The sequence below is a fragment of the Neoarius graeffei genome, chromosome 2, assembly GCF_027579695.1.
Source record: "Neoarius graeffei isolate fNeoGra1 chromosome 2, fNeoGra1.pri, whole genome shotgun sequence".
Lineage (NCBI taxonomy): Eukaryota > Metazoa > Chordata > Actinopteri > Siluriformes > Ariidae > Neoarius > Neoarius graeffei.
In genome coordinates this window covers 41,883,808-41,897,579 of record NC_083570.1, presented here as the reverse complement: position 1 = coordinate 41,897,579, position 13,772 = coordinate 41,883,808, and the positions used below count along the sequence as shown (strand labels likewise).

The 13,772-nt window shown below is 41.8% G+C and overlaps 1 protein-coding gene across 1 annotated transcript in view; it reads right to left on the bottom strand.

Annotated features, from left to right (window-relative positions):
- Positions 1-13,772, bottom strand: part of LOC132881597 (plexin-C1-like) — a 53,927-nt gene that overhangs the window by 24,363 nt on the left and 15,792 nt on the right. The window contains exon 9 of the mRNA XM_060914252.1: positions 6,228-6,266. Coding sequence (XP_060770235.1) covers positions 6,228-6,266 — 39 coding nt within the window. The remainder of the gene's footprint in view (positions 1-6,227; positions 6,267-13,772) is intronic.

The following is a 13,772-nucleotide window of genomic DNA, read 5'->3' as shown; positions in this document are numbered from 1 at the left end:
ACTATGACATTTGAATTTATATTTCATATCTACAAATATACTGTAATAATTTGTCTAGGCTTGACAGGGCAATAAATAGATAGTTAAAGTATGCATTAAAATGTTTTAATAGTTGTATTACTCAATTGTATTAAAATGTTTTAAAATGTCAAATCAGATTCAGTCACCTGAAGGAGGTGGGAGTGAAAAACAGCAAGCAAAGGCCAGAGGATTCCTTCATATCATGAAGGATGGAACAGTCCTGAAATTCTCCTGCTTCCTCCATGACTTGCTAAGTCAGCTCAGCAGCCTGTCTTTAACCTCAGTAACTGTGGCTGAAGTGCATGACTGCCTGTCCTCTACCTGCGCCATAATTCCCAAATACAAATCCAGGTAAAATCACCAAATACACTCTTTGACAAGCAGTTATGTTATGCAGGCGGCACGGTGGTGTAGTGGTTAGCGCTGTCGCCTCACAGCAAGAAGGCCCGGGTTCGAGCCCCGTGGCCGGCGAGGGCCTTTCTGTGTGGAGTTTGCATGTTCTCCCCATGTCCGCATGGGTTTCCTCCGGGTGCTCCGGTTTCCCCCACAGTCCAAAGACATGCAGGTTAGGCTAACTGGTGACTCTAAAATTGACCATGAATGTGAATGGTTGTCTGTGTCTATGTGTCAGCCCTGCGATGACCTGGCGACTTGTCCAGGGTGTACCCTGCCTTTTGCCCGTAGTCAGCTGGGATAGGCTCCAGCTTGCCTGCGACCCTGTAGAACAGGATAAAGCGGCTACAGATAACGAGAACGAGTTATGTTATGCCATGATATTAAGTAACTTGACGTAATTCAATTTGTCCTCTCCTCTTCTTTCTCTTTCATAATGTAGACTTGGACCTAGGCTGAAAACAGTGCTGGGAACAAATGTGTATGAGGGCATCAGTCTGAGGCCATGTGATGATCACTCCCTTCACCAGACCAAAGACCGTCTCATAGATCTGCTGTCAGAAACATTGCTCAACAGATTTGAAGATATGAGCCATGGGATCCTGTGTGCCATGCGGATCACTAACTTCTGCTACTGGCCAGAGATGGACAAATTACAGTGAGCTTGTTTGTTTTTTTTAATGAAAAATGACCAGACTACACAAAACATGACTACAAAACTTACTGATGTCATATTTGCCTAGCACATCATCTACATCTTTTTTCTTGCATCTTGTAGATTTTGGTGATTCTGACATCCAGGAGCTTGTTACACACTTCAAACCTCTGATTCAGAGATCTGGAGTGAAGGTGGATGAAATCCTTGACCAGTGGACTATTCTGAAGTCCAGGCTCTACCAGGACCCTGGTGCCATACGAAACATCACCTGGCCTGAAATCAATCGCCAGCTTGGCCAATACTGCCCAGACATACTGCATGTGACTGACCTCATCCTTTACATCCCTGCTTCAACAGCAGATTGTGAACGTGGATTCAGTGCCATGAAACTGGTAAAAAGTGACTGGCATGCCAGTCTTAAGAGTCAGACATTGTCTGACCTGCTAACTGTACAGCTATCATCTGCCCCTATTGGAGACTTTGATCCCGCCCCAACTATCAACTTATGGCATGCTGGAAGCCTCAGGTTACGAAAACCGTTTTTCATGGACCATTCAGACTCATCTGATGATGAATGTAATGAGGACATTTAATGTCTCTCTCTCTCACATGTTCACACATGCATTACACACACACACTATTAATAGATAATACATAATATACATAATAATACTTGATAATACACAATACTTCCATATCAAAACATCAAATGTTTTTTCAATGATAAATGTTTTGAGTTGGACTTTTAATATTAGAATCAGTTCAGTTGTACTGAATTATTTTTCATATTTCATATTATACGATATTTCATATTGTAAGGGGCTTGAATTTGAGTTCAATAAATAGAATACTCTGTTTATAATTTTGTCTGAATTGGTTGCATGTTTTCATATAGGGAGCTACCTTAACAGCACTGAATGCTTGAGTGCTACTGTAGAGATACATTATACGCTGCCATTCATAGTTAAATCTAGACCTTCCGAACTTTAACGTATCATGGTGAAGAAAAAAATGCGATTTCCTGGCAACAAAATTGTGGCTAGTGAAAAGGCTGAATGGCTAGTGACTCAGAAAAACCACTAGTCACAGTGGCTGGTTAGCAAAAAAGTTAATGTAAAGCCTTGCTATGCACACTCCAGATTTCTGTTTTCTTAATTATTGTTTGTGTCACAATAAAAATAAATAAATTTTTACACCTTTAAAGCAGTAGGCATGTTGTGTAAATCAAATGGTGTAAATCAAATGGTGCTAATCCCCCCAAAATCCATTTTAATTCCAGTTTGTAATGCAATAAAACAGGACAAACACTGAGGGAGATGAATACTTTTGCAAGACACTGTACTTTAAGTGCTTCTTCCTTTCATAACAGCCTTTAAGGTCATGGTGATGTAGGAATCTCTTAATGGTGGATCTTAAATGTTCATACTTTGTTCCTGATGCCATCACATCCTTCACCAGTTCCTTTGTTGGGCCAAAGTTCATTCATTCCGGGTTAATTTGTGCCTCTTTCCTTAATGATACATTGGTGTGGTCTCAAGATTTCTATATTTGCATACAGCTATTTGTTCAGATGGTGATGGTATCAAGAACAAAAAGGCACCAATTTAAAAGATAGGCCCATAGCCACATGTGCTCTACCAATGAACTCATTATTATGATAACTGGCTAATCAGAAGCTTCAAAAAGTCATTTATTTTCTGAATCAAACATGGAGTTTCAGTATTGGGGAAATGAAATTGAACATTTTTATCTGAGGTTTCTGTAAATGTTTGACCTCAACTACTGTATGTAGATATTATTATTATTATTATTGTTGTTGTTGTTGTTGTTATTATTAGCAGCCACCGCCACATGGGCAGTATATGAATGGAAAATATTTTCACATGAGACTGCAAAAAGCCATGCTGGTCAATATCAAATTGCAATTTAAATAATCATCCATTATCTGTAGCCACTTATCCTGTTCTACAGGGTTGCAGGCAAGCTGGAGCCTATCCCAGCTGACTATGTGTGAGAGGCGGGGTACACCCTGGACAAGTCACCAGGTTATCGCAGGGCTGACACAGAGACAAACAACCATTCACACCTACCGTCAATTTAGAGCCACCAATTAACCTAAACTGCATGTCTTTGGGGGAAACCGGAGCACCCAGAGAAAACCCATGCAGACATGGGGAGAACATGCAAACTCCACACAGAAAGGCCCTCACCAGCCGCTGGGCTCAAACCCAGGACCTTCTTGCTGTGAGGCGACAGTGCTAACCACTACACCACCGTGTTGCCCTTTAAATAAACATAACTTATCAAATACTAGAGGTAGAAATAAAGGTGTTAAGTTTCTTTGTAAAAACAAAAATGTTTTGTAAAAGTATACTGGCAATTCATTTTGAAATTACAACACCAAATCAGAAAAAGTAGAGATGGTAAGGAAAATGCAAATTAAAAAAAAGAAAGCAGCGATTCCGAAATTTACTTTGACTTGTATTTCATTGCAGACAGTATGAACCAGGCTTGTAGTACTCGAGTCCAGGACTCAGACTCAAGTCTGACTCGTGCCCTAATTTTAAGGACTCATGATTTGACTTGGACTTGAGCACTGATGACTCAGACTTAGACACGGACTCGTGCATTAACTGCATTCGGACACATAAATTGGAGATGAGGACTTGGATTTTTTTTCTGTATTTTTTGTAACATGCCATAATAATTTGGCATAAGATATTTATATCTACATTAATTTTTATATTAATTTCATGCAAGAGGATGCACATTCTACGTCATGTTCAGGAACAAACTAACGTTAATGGCGCTAAAATGCCTGGAGAGAAGCCCCTAGGATTGTCTGATTTGCTTATACAGACTTCTCGTGCAGTGGGAAAAAATGCACTGCTATGCGTTCCATATGCAGAAGAACTATTGAGGAGATGACAGGGACAACCTCGAACTTCAATCATGATTTGGCAAGACTCCACCCAGAGAAGGAAGTGACATGCTATGTTCATTGTTCTGCTGATAGTGGGGCTTGCTTGCTGACTGATGAACTAGCTAGTGTTAAACCTCTTTCATGTTATTTGCCCTGTTGATAGTGGGCGGGGCTTGCTGAGCGATGAACAAGCTTTTCATCTGTAGCCTATTAACTAAAATGGGGCAGTCGAGCAGTAATGTTAGTGCAACACAGTAGCAGAGACAGTTTCACATAAAGGCAGCAACAGCCACCGTCAAATGGTGCAGTTGGAGTCTTGTTCTCGACTCAGATCAACAGTGGATTTGACTTGGACCTGACTCGAAATTTTCTTGAATGACTTGGACTTGACTCGGACTTGAACAGTGGGGACTCGAGACTAGACTCAAACTCAAACTTTGTTTGGGCGGGGGATAATAAGTGTTTATTTTGAAAAAAACAACAAATTTCATCAAGTTGTATCACTACAGTATATCAGCAACTCCAATCTTTAGCAGAAATATACGTATGTGATTTAGAGAGGGAGTTGTAAATGAAATCAGATAATTCATTGAATTTATTAAAAGAAATTAGAACACATCTGCAAGAGCACTAATACAACAAATCAGGTTGAGGTAATTGCAGTAAATATTGACACTAATGGTTAACTTTCTTCACGACTTAATGAAATCATGAGGTAAAACATCAAATAATGGGCTGTTGTCTTGTTTTGAGTGCAATGCAGGTCAAAGATTATTTACAAATCATCCTTTTCAAGTTTAATTTCAGTTTCAACATACCATCTCAACTTTTTCTGATTTGGGGTTGTAACTTTTTTGTTTTTAAAGGCCTGATGAACACAAACCCAATTCCTCTTTCACACCTCTTAAAGGTCCCATGGCATGAAATTTTCACTTTCTGAGGTTTTTTAATGTTAAAATGAGTTCCTCTGACCTTCTTAAGTCACCCAGTGGCTAGAAATTTCATAATGTGTAAACCAAACTATGCCCAACATTTGAGAATGGCGCGTCAAAACGGCGCGTTGATAAGCTCTTCCCTTTACTATGTCAGCAAGGGAGATGATCCCCACGCCCCCCCTCTGGATTCCCACCCACTGTATGGATTGCCCGCCCAGTTGTAGTGAGGAGACCATAGAGGACACAACAACATGGCATCACCTAAGCGAGCGAAACATGGAAATTGCGCTGTACATGGATGTGACAACACAGAAAAGAGTCTGTTTTTACTGCCGACGGGAGAGCCCCTGAAGACGCAGTGGCTTAATTTTATTTACTTCAATAATACGCCGTCGAGTCTACCTAAGACGGTGTATGTTTGTCGGAAGCATTTTCCTGAGGAATGTTTCCACAACTTGGGACAGTACAGGGCAGGTTTTGCACATCAACTGTCACTGAAGCCTGGGTCCGTACCAAGCATCCCTGCCGCATCAGCAACAAACACCGAACAAGTAAGTGTATAACTGGTCGTTTTGCCGTGTTTTAAAATCGGTGCGTTAGCCTAGCAATGGCTACATTAGCTGTGCAGCTAACCGCTTCCTGCAGTTAGCCAGGTAATCTGCGCTACAAAACTAAAGAGCATGCAGCATGCTCTGTTAAACTGAGTTTAGTCTGGAAATTGGCTGTAACTTATGAGCTTATGTTTGACTATTGCTCCACAATGCATGTCTTCTGTTGGATAAGTGATATGTTGCTGTAGTTGCTGCTTCTATCCTCTTTGGTTATGGAGTGCGTGTTCAAGCCTAGGGTATTATACGTTCGTAAACTACCACTCCGAAAACTCTCACTCTGTTCTCTGTGTCACATTGAGTTTACGAAAGGAGTCCGAGGGAGAACGGGGTTTTGTCTTAGCAGCGTGGCTACAGGCGCTGATAGCAGCGAGTATGTGTGTGTGCAGCTTGGTCAAGCCCCTCCCCCTCCCCCCATGGCCCGCCCCTACCCTCTACCCTTCCCTGCCTCCATGCTTCTCATTAGCAAAACGACGCACTGGGAAAAGCGCTGAAATGGGGCTTTCTCCCAGGAGGCTATATTTACGTGCTGAGGGTTCATTTCGAGAAAGGCTGCGGATATAACATCCAGAAGCCTCCACGAGCCCATTTAAAGCATCAACAAACCACCATGCCATGGGACCTTTAACTTCCCCCTTACCAATCTTACATCCGTAAATGCTGTGTGATCAGATCCATATGTCACTCACCGTGTAGTTTCCCTCAGAGGATGATTCGCTGCATATGTCCTGCATAGGGGATGGAGATGCATTTTAATGCTTTGAAGTATTATATACAGTGGTGCTTGAAAGTTTGTGAACCCTTTAGAATTTTCTATATTTCTGCATAAATATGACCTAAAACATCATCAGATTTTCACACAAGTCCTAAAAGTAGATAAAGAGAAGCCAGTTAAACAAACGAGACAAAATATTATACTTGGTCATTTATTTATTGAGGAAAATTATCCAATATATTACATATCTGTGAGTGGCAAAAGTATGTGAACCTTTGCTTTCAGTATCTAGTGTGACCCCCTTGTGCAGCAATAACTGCAACTAAACGTTTCTGGTAACTGCTGATCAGTCCTGCACACCGGCTTGGAGGAATTTTAGCCCGTTCCTCCGTACAGAACAGCTTCAACTCTGGGATGTTGGTGGGTTTCCTCACATGAACTGCTCGCTTCAGGCCCTTCCACAACATTTCGATTGGATTAAGGTCAGGACTTTGACTTGGCCATTCCAAAACATTAACTTTATTCTTCTATAACCATTCTTTGGTAGAATGACTTGCATGCTTAGGGTTGTTGTCTTGCTGCATGACCCACCTTCTCTTGAGATTCAGTTCATGGACAGATGTCCTGACATTTTCCTTTAGAATTTGCTGATATAATTCAGAATTCATTGTTCCATCAATGATGGCAAGCCGTCCTGGCCCAGATGCAGCAAAAGAGGCCCAAACCATGATACTACCACCACCATGTTTCACAGATGGGATAAGGTTGTTATGCTGGAATGCAGCGTTTTCCTTTCTCCAAACATAACATTTCTCATTGAAACCAAAAAGTTCTATTTTGGTCTCATCCGTCCACAAAACATTTTTCCAATAGCCTTCTGGCTTGTCCACGTGATCTTTAGCAAACTGCAGATGAGCAGCAATGTATTTGTGGAGAGCAGTGGCTTTCTCCTTGCAACCCTGCCATGCACAACATTGTTGTTCAGTGTTCTCCTGATGGTGGACTCATGAACATTAACATTAGCCAATGTGAGAGAGGCCTTCAGTTGCTTAGAAGTTACCCCGGGGTCCTTTGTGACCTCGCCAACTATTACACGCCTTGCTCTTGGAGTGATCTTTGTTGGTCGACCGCTCCTGGGGAGGGTAACAATGGTCTGGAATTTCCTCCATTTGTACACAATCTGTCTGACTGTGGATTGGTGGAGTTCAAACTCTTTAGAGATGGTTTTGTAACCTTTTCCAGCCTGATGAGCATCAATAACACTTTTTCTGAGGTCCTCAGAAATCTCCTTTGTTCATGCCATGATACACTTCCACAAACATGTGTTGTGAAGCTCAGACTTTGATAGATTCCTGTTCTTTAAATAAAACAGGGTGCCCACTCACACCTGATTGTCATCCCATTGATTGAAAACACATGACTCTAATTTCACCTTCAAATTAACTGCTAATCCTAGAGGTTCACATACTTTTGCCACTCACAGATATGTAATATCAGATCATTTTCCTCAATAAATAAATGACCAAGTATAATATTTTTGTCTCATTTGTTTAACTGGGTTCTCTTTTTCTACTTCTAGGACTTGTGTGAAAATCTGATGATGTTTTAGGTCATATTTATGCAGAAATATAGAAAATTCTAAAGGGTCCACAAACTTTCAAGCACCACTGTATATTATCCTTATCAAAGTCAAACACTATGTGTCAAATTACTTCCTTAAAACAGAACATTGTGCTGAAATATTAGCCATGATTAATTTCAAGAAGAAGAAGAAGAAGAAGACAACTCATTGCTTCATTTGGAAAAGACTCAAAGTCTTAGAATTCTTAAATAAAATTAAGTATTGATGTATTATTCTCAAACTAATTATTCAGACATATTCAAAGTTGCCAACTTAAGCACAAAGGTTAAATCAATATATTAAAAATAGGGGGAAAAAACTAATAGAATGATACTGTATACAAATGATAAAGTGAAATTTATACACAGCATTAAAATAAATATCTAAAAGGAGTCTAATGTTTTGGTAATATATTGCTGCATGAAGAGTCTTAGTTGTAACACATAGATCACCAAATCTGGTTTAATATAACAATATGGAGAGTTGGCCCCTCACACATCCAGGGTCCTTAGTTCAATTCTGAGCTTGTTATTAACTAAAATGTTAATAACTTGTGAGTTGTTGATTAGTTATGTATCACTACAGTATATCAGCTACTCCAATCTCCAGCAGAAATATATGTATGATTTGGAGAGGGAGACTGTGAATGAAATCAGATAATTCAGTGAATTTATTAAAAGAAATTAGAACACACCTGCAACAGCACTAATACAACAAATCAGGTTGAGGTAATTACAGTAAATATTAACACTAACAGTTAACTTTCTGCATGACTTAATGAAATCAAGGACATGAAATCATAAAATGTGTGTGTGGGATGAAGGCAATTTTCTCTCTTTTAATTCACTATTTTTAATTGTACAATTCAATAAAATAATGCCATGTTTTATCTGTTTTATTTACTCTTGTGAAAATCAAAACATGATGGTTTGAAAGAAAAACTGACCACTTTCAGTTTACTTTAAGTCTTCAGTTCTTGAAATAATCAATGCCTCAGATTATACTTATGCATTAATTCTAGTCTTAATATTGCTGTTCACTCAAGCCGAAATCATGGAAGAAAACTGAGCTAAAGTCAAAGGTCTGACTCATGCAACTATCCAAGTAATGAGTAAGTCTGTAGTTACGCTTCTGAATCCTGATGTGTGCAATTTTATTAACTCATCACTCTGTGTGTGTGTGTGTGTGTGTGTGTGTGTGTGCATGACTAACTTCTGAATGAGTAAACAGAAAGTAAATAATAAATAAGCATAAGAAATGCTTGTACATCAGTGTATATTTTTTCAGGTATTAGTACTTTTGCCTCTGTTTAATTTGAGCCAAATATTTTAGATTATTTTTGAGGACCACAAAGATTCAAATATCAAAAATGTAACAAAAAAATATCATACAGAATACTAACTTGAAAGCAATAAATATACGTAAATAAATTTAGGAAAGATTAAAAACCAGAACAGAGAAAAGGCAGCTAAATTTCTGAGTACACACAAAGAAAACAACACAACACAGACACAAACCCAGATAGGGATGACATTAGAGAACATGGGTATAATTAATAATGATCTAGGAGAGTTAGGGTAAAGCTGAAGCAAACAATGACAACGGTGAATGTTGGGGCCATGATGGATGATACAAAATATGAATAAAAATATTATAACTGCATTTAAAAAATAACAGAAGAAGAAGAAACCGAGGAAGAATGAAGACTAACAAAAATGTGAACTTGTGTTAGGTTTCTGTTAAGCCTCACTCACAACCCGCCGTAAGTGTTTTGGACACACACGGGTTGCAGGGTTTGGTAGCTCGCAGCCGTGCTTGCAGGGTAGCGGTGAACCCGGGAGAAAGTTTGGGGGAGGAGTACGGGCAAAGAACTTGTCAAGTACAGGTCACACACCTGACTTCCTCGAGGCATGGGAAAAACTGTGCCGTTAGCCCGTGTAAAGCGTATATCTGATGCACATGATCAGTGCGTGTTCAGTGAGTGTGGAGTGCATGTGACTTGCATTTTACCAGTTTCCTGTGCTACATATACAGGCAGCACTTGTGAAGCGTGTGTGACGCATGTGATTAGCACATTACAATCACTCATAACTTGCGTGTGATGCAAGCCAGGAGTGGGTATAAAACCAGCGTGTCTGCAGCATTCTGCATCTGTCTTTCGACTGAAAAACATTGGATATTTTGTGGGAAAAATTAAAAAATTTTCAGTTTAAAGTTTAGAAAATGGGACCAAAGAAGAAGCGTTGCATGCGCTGCGCGCAGATCGCGTGCGCTGCGTGCAAGTCGTGTGCGTTCCGTGCAAGTCGTGTGAGCTGCGTGCATGCCACACATAGGGGTAGAAAGTGAGATGTACTTCTGTCTTGCGGGCCGCACAAATAGCAAGTGTGGAATACTTGTGTAGTACTTCTGAGGCACGTCACTTGTACAATGACCGTGCGTCACTCATGCGTCTTACTGTCATCACAAAAAGCCCCTACTAGCCGCGCTGCTGACTTGGTTCAGGCATACAAAAGGAGTACGGGTCCTGAACGTAGTGTATGCATTCTTGATTTGTCGTAAGACCCGTAAAATTTACATGTGCAGGTACAAAAGTCTCCACGGGCAGTCTACGACCTTTTACGGCACTGAATACACGCAAGTGTCGCACAAGTCTCAAGCATGGTTTTGCCAAATTTTTTACCGTAGACTGCCTGTAGCAGCACGTACGGCGGCTTGTGAGCGAGGCTTTAGTTAGATCATTATAGTCATAATAATTACAGCGGTTTTGATTGTAAAGTGAGAAAATCTCGAGTGACCTGAAAAAGTGCAGTTCTATTTTGTCCGTCCTGACCGCCAGAGGCATAAGCACTGGATGTCTCCATCTCACGCATATGCAGTTCCAAGTACCAGAGTATCTATTCTTTTTCAAGTACCAATCAGAGTATCTGTTCTTTTTCATATTCTCGCTTGCAGGTAGACTGCACATCACTGAGATTTACTAAAAGAAAGCTGATAGTAGTCATGTGTTTTTAACTGTTTGTTGTGGGTAGCTCTGTGACAACTTGTTGAAGTTGCGAGCATCTTGCCCTCCAAAGGCTGTGACAAGCGAATGTTCTGGTGAAAGGTTTGCTGCAGTTTGTTGTGTTCGCTCCTTTCGCTCGGATCATTATCCTCAGCTGGTCTACAGCTATTTATGTACCTAACTTACTGATAAGTTTACTTCGTAAGTATTACTTACGTACTCGCCTATTGATTGGTTGAATTATCGGTAACAACACTGGTTGGAAGTTACCCATTTTTGTTGGTGTAGGCAGCATGTGCATGTCCACTTTCAGTATTATGTACTTGTTTATTCTGTTAGCAGCTATGCTTACCTTGTTTCAATCAGTGCTTTCATTTGGTTTGTCTTAATCCACATATTCTAGAGATAACTTGGTTGTGCCTGTTTTTTGTGGTTGTAACCATAGCAAGCTAAGATTTGTTGGCAAAGGTAGTGTGTGCGCGCCCATGTCCAGTATGATTTACTTGATTTTTCTTTCACTTGGTTTACCCTAACTCGTACATTCTGGAGACAACTCAGCTGTGCTGATTTTCTGTGTTTATGCCTTGAATTATCAGTAACAACATTGGTTGGACCCATTTTTGTTGGTGAAGGCATTGTGTGTGCTCCCACTCCCAATATTATTTACTTGAATTTATCTGTTAACAGCAAAAATTTTGGCTATGCTGCTTGTTTCAGCTGACGCTTTTGCTCAGTTTACCTTAATTCATTTATTCTGCAGATAACTCGGTGGTATATGTTTTCTGTCTTTGTAACCACAGCAAGCTCACCCTTGTTGGTGAAGGCAGTGCTCTTGGTGCCACTCCAGCATAGATACATTATATTGGCTTTGATTCTTGCAGTTGCCAACAGTATTCTGTTTGAGCTAACTTGCTACTTTGGTATCAACTAAGCTGTGTTGTGGCATCTTTGCTGGTGAAGGCAGTGGTATTGCTCCAACTCCCAGCATAGAACCATTGGTGTTATAGTTAATGCAGGAGGTTTCATATATATATATATATATATATATATATATATATATATATATATATATATACACACACACTGTATGTTGCAACCCTTCTTGGTGATGGTAGTGTGCTTACTCCCTCTCCCAGCATTTGCTGTTATTTCTTGTGTGTTGTATTTTGCTGGTTGCCACCATGTTGAGCAACCATTATTGGTCAGCCTGTATGGCTTCTCTGCAGCCTGAAACAACCATAATGTGTCCCTTGTGCCTTGGCCTCAAGAATCTGAGGGAGGGTCTCTCAGAAGATCACTGCATCTTCATGCCTTGGGCAGTAAGGGCTGCTAAACTGGCTGAGGTGGAACAGCTGTTGGGGAATGTTCCATCACCAGAACAGTTGGCTCCAGCCCAGCGATTGAGTCGAGCCCAATCTAGCTGGTCAAAGTGTCAGGCTGCTGAGACTGAGGGCACCTCCTCCAGGAAGAAGACCAAAGAGTCCAAACTTGCCTCCAAGGTGGACCAGCTGACTGAGGAGCTTAACCAGATGAAATCCTTCTTCCTAGCCCTCCAGTTTGGAACTGGTGCAGCGGATGTGGAGGCTCCTGTTCCTCCTGTGGCCATGTTGGCTCAGGAGGATGAACTACTCTCAATGGTGGCTTCGACCACTGAGTTTGCTGAACATGGGGTAGACAGAGTCTCCCAGAATGCAGCCTCCCGTGCCTCTGAGGTGAGCTCATGTTCCTCAGCCTGCAGTTCTGGAGACAGTTCAGAGGATAGTTCTATGGGAGCCATCATTCATGTGGCCCTGGCCTGCCCGTAGCTGGATGCTCCACAAGCTCAGCCAGCTCCTGCCAGTGCTTTTTTTTTTTACATGGTCCAATCTATGCCACTTTTACTGTGCCTCCATCAGATGAATACTTGAGGGAGTTGCATGCATGCTGGAGGGATTCTAGATCCCTCTCTCATGCAACATCCAGTGGCCAAACCCTGGCAGCCATGCAAGATGCAGCAAAGTTTGGCTTGAGCCGCATGCCAGCAGTTGAGAGGACTATAGCTCTTCTCATAGTCTCTCCTGATGAGACTCTGAGGCAGGATGCAAGTTGTCCCTGCCCCTAGTGTCCATTACAGTTGACCTGCTCTCCAAGGCCTATAATGCAGGGGCACACATGGGATGCATAGGTAACTCATTATCACACCTAATGCTTGCTCTCTGAGCATCCCTGCAGGAGATCACACTGGATGCTTCCATCCACAATTTTAGTGATGCATCTCTGCAGGCTTTTGCACTTATGTCCAGAGAGCTGGGATGGTTGATGCCCACTCTCATCCAGGCTCACCACCAGGCCCCTCACTGAGACATGCAGGAGGACCCTCCCCAGTATTCTGATGGAACCTGGTGAGCTGTTTGGGTCTGCAGCCTTACAGGCACTCGAGCACACAGTTCAAGCCAGGCAAACTAGACAGTAGTTTTCTGGGCTTTGCAGGAGTGTGCCTCCTCCCAGCTGGCCTGGGGGTTCCTAAGCTGCTACCCAGCACTGTTCTCACCCACAAACGTACCCCAGTGGTTACCCTAGGTCTCAGTGCCCAACTCAACAGCTTGCTCAGCAGGTGGCCCAGGACTTTCGGGTACCTAGGCGTCTGCCCTCTAGAAGATCTCAGGCCTTGGATGCTTGCCGTCGCTCCCACAGGACCTTTAGAAGCAGGTGAGCCAGACAATGAGGCCCCAGGGCTGGTCATCAGCAGTTTTTCCCAGCAGCAGCTCAGTTACTGGGCTGCTTCCACCATGGACCCCTGGGTGATTTCCACCTTAACCCAAGGGTACAAACTTCAGTTCCAACACTGGCCTCCAACCTTGGGCTGGGTCAAAATAACCATCATACACGACCCGGCAAAAGCCCTAGCCTTGAACCAG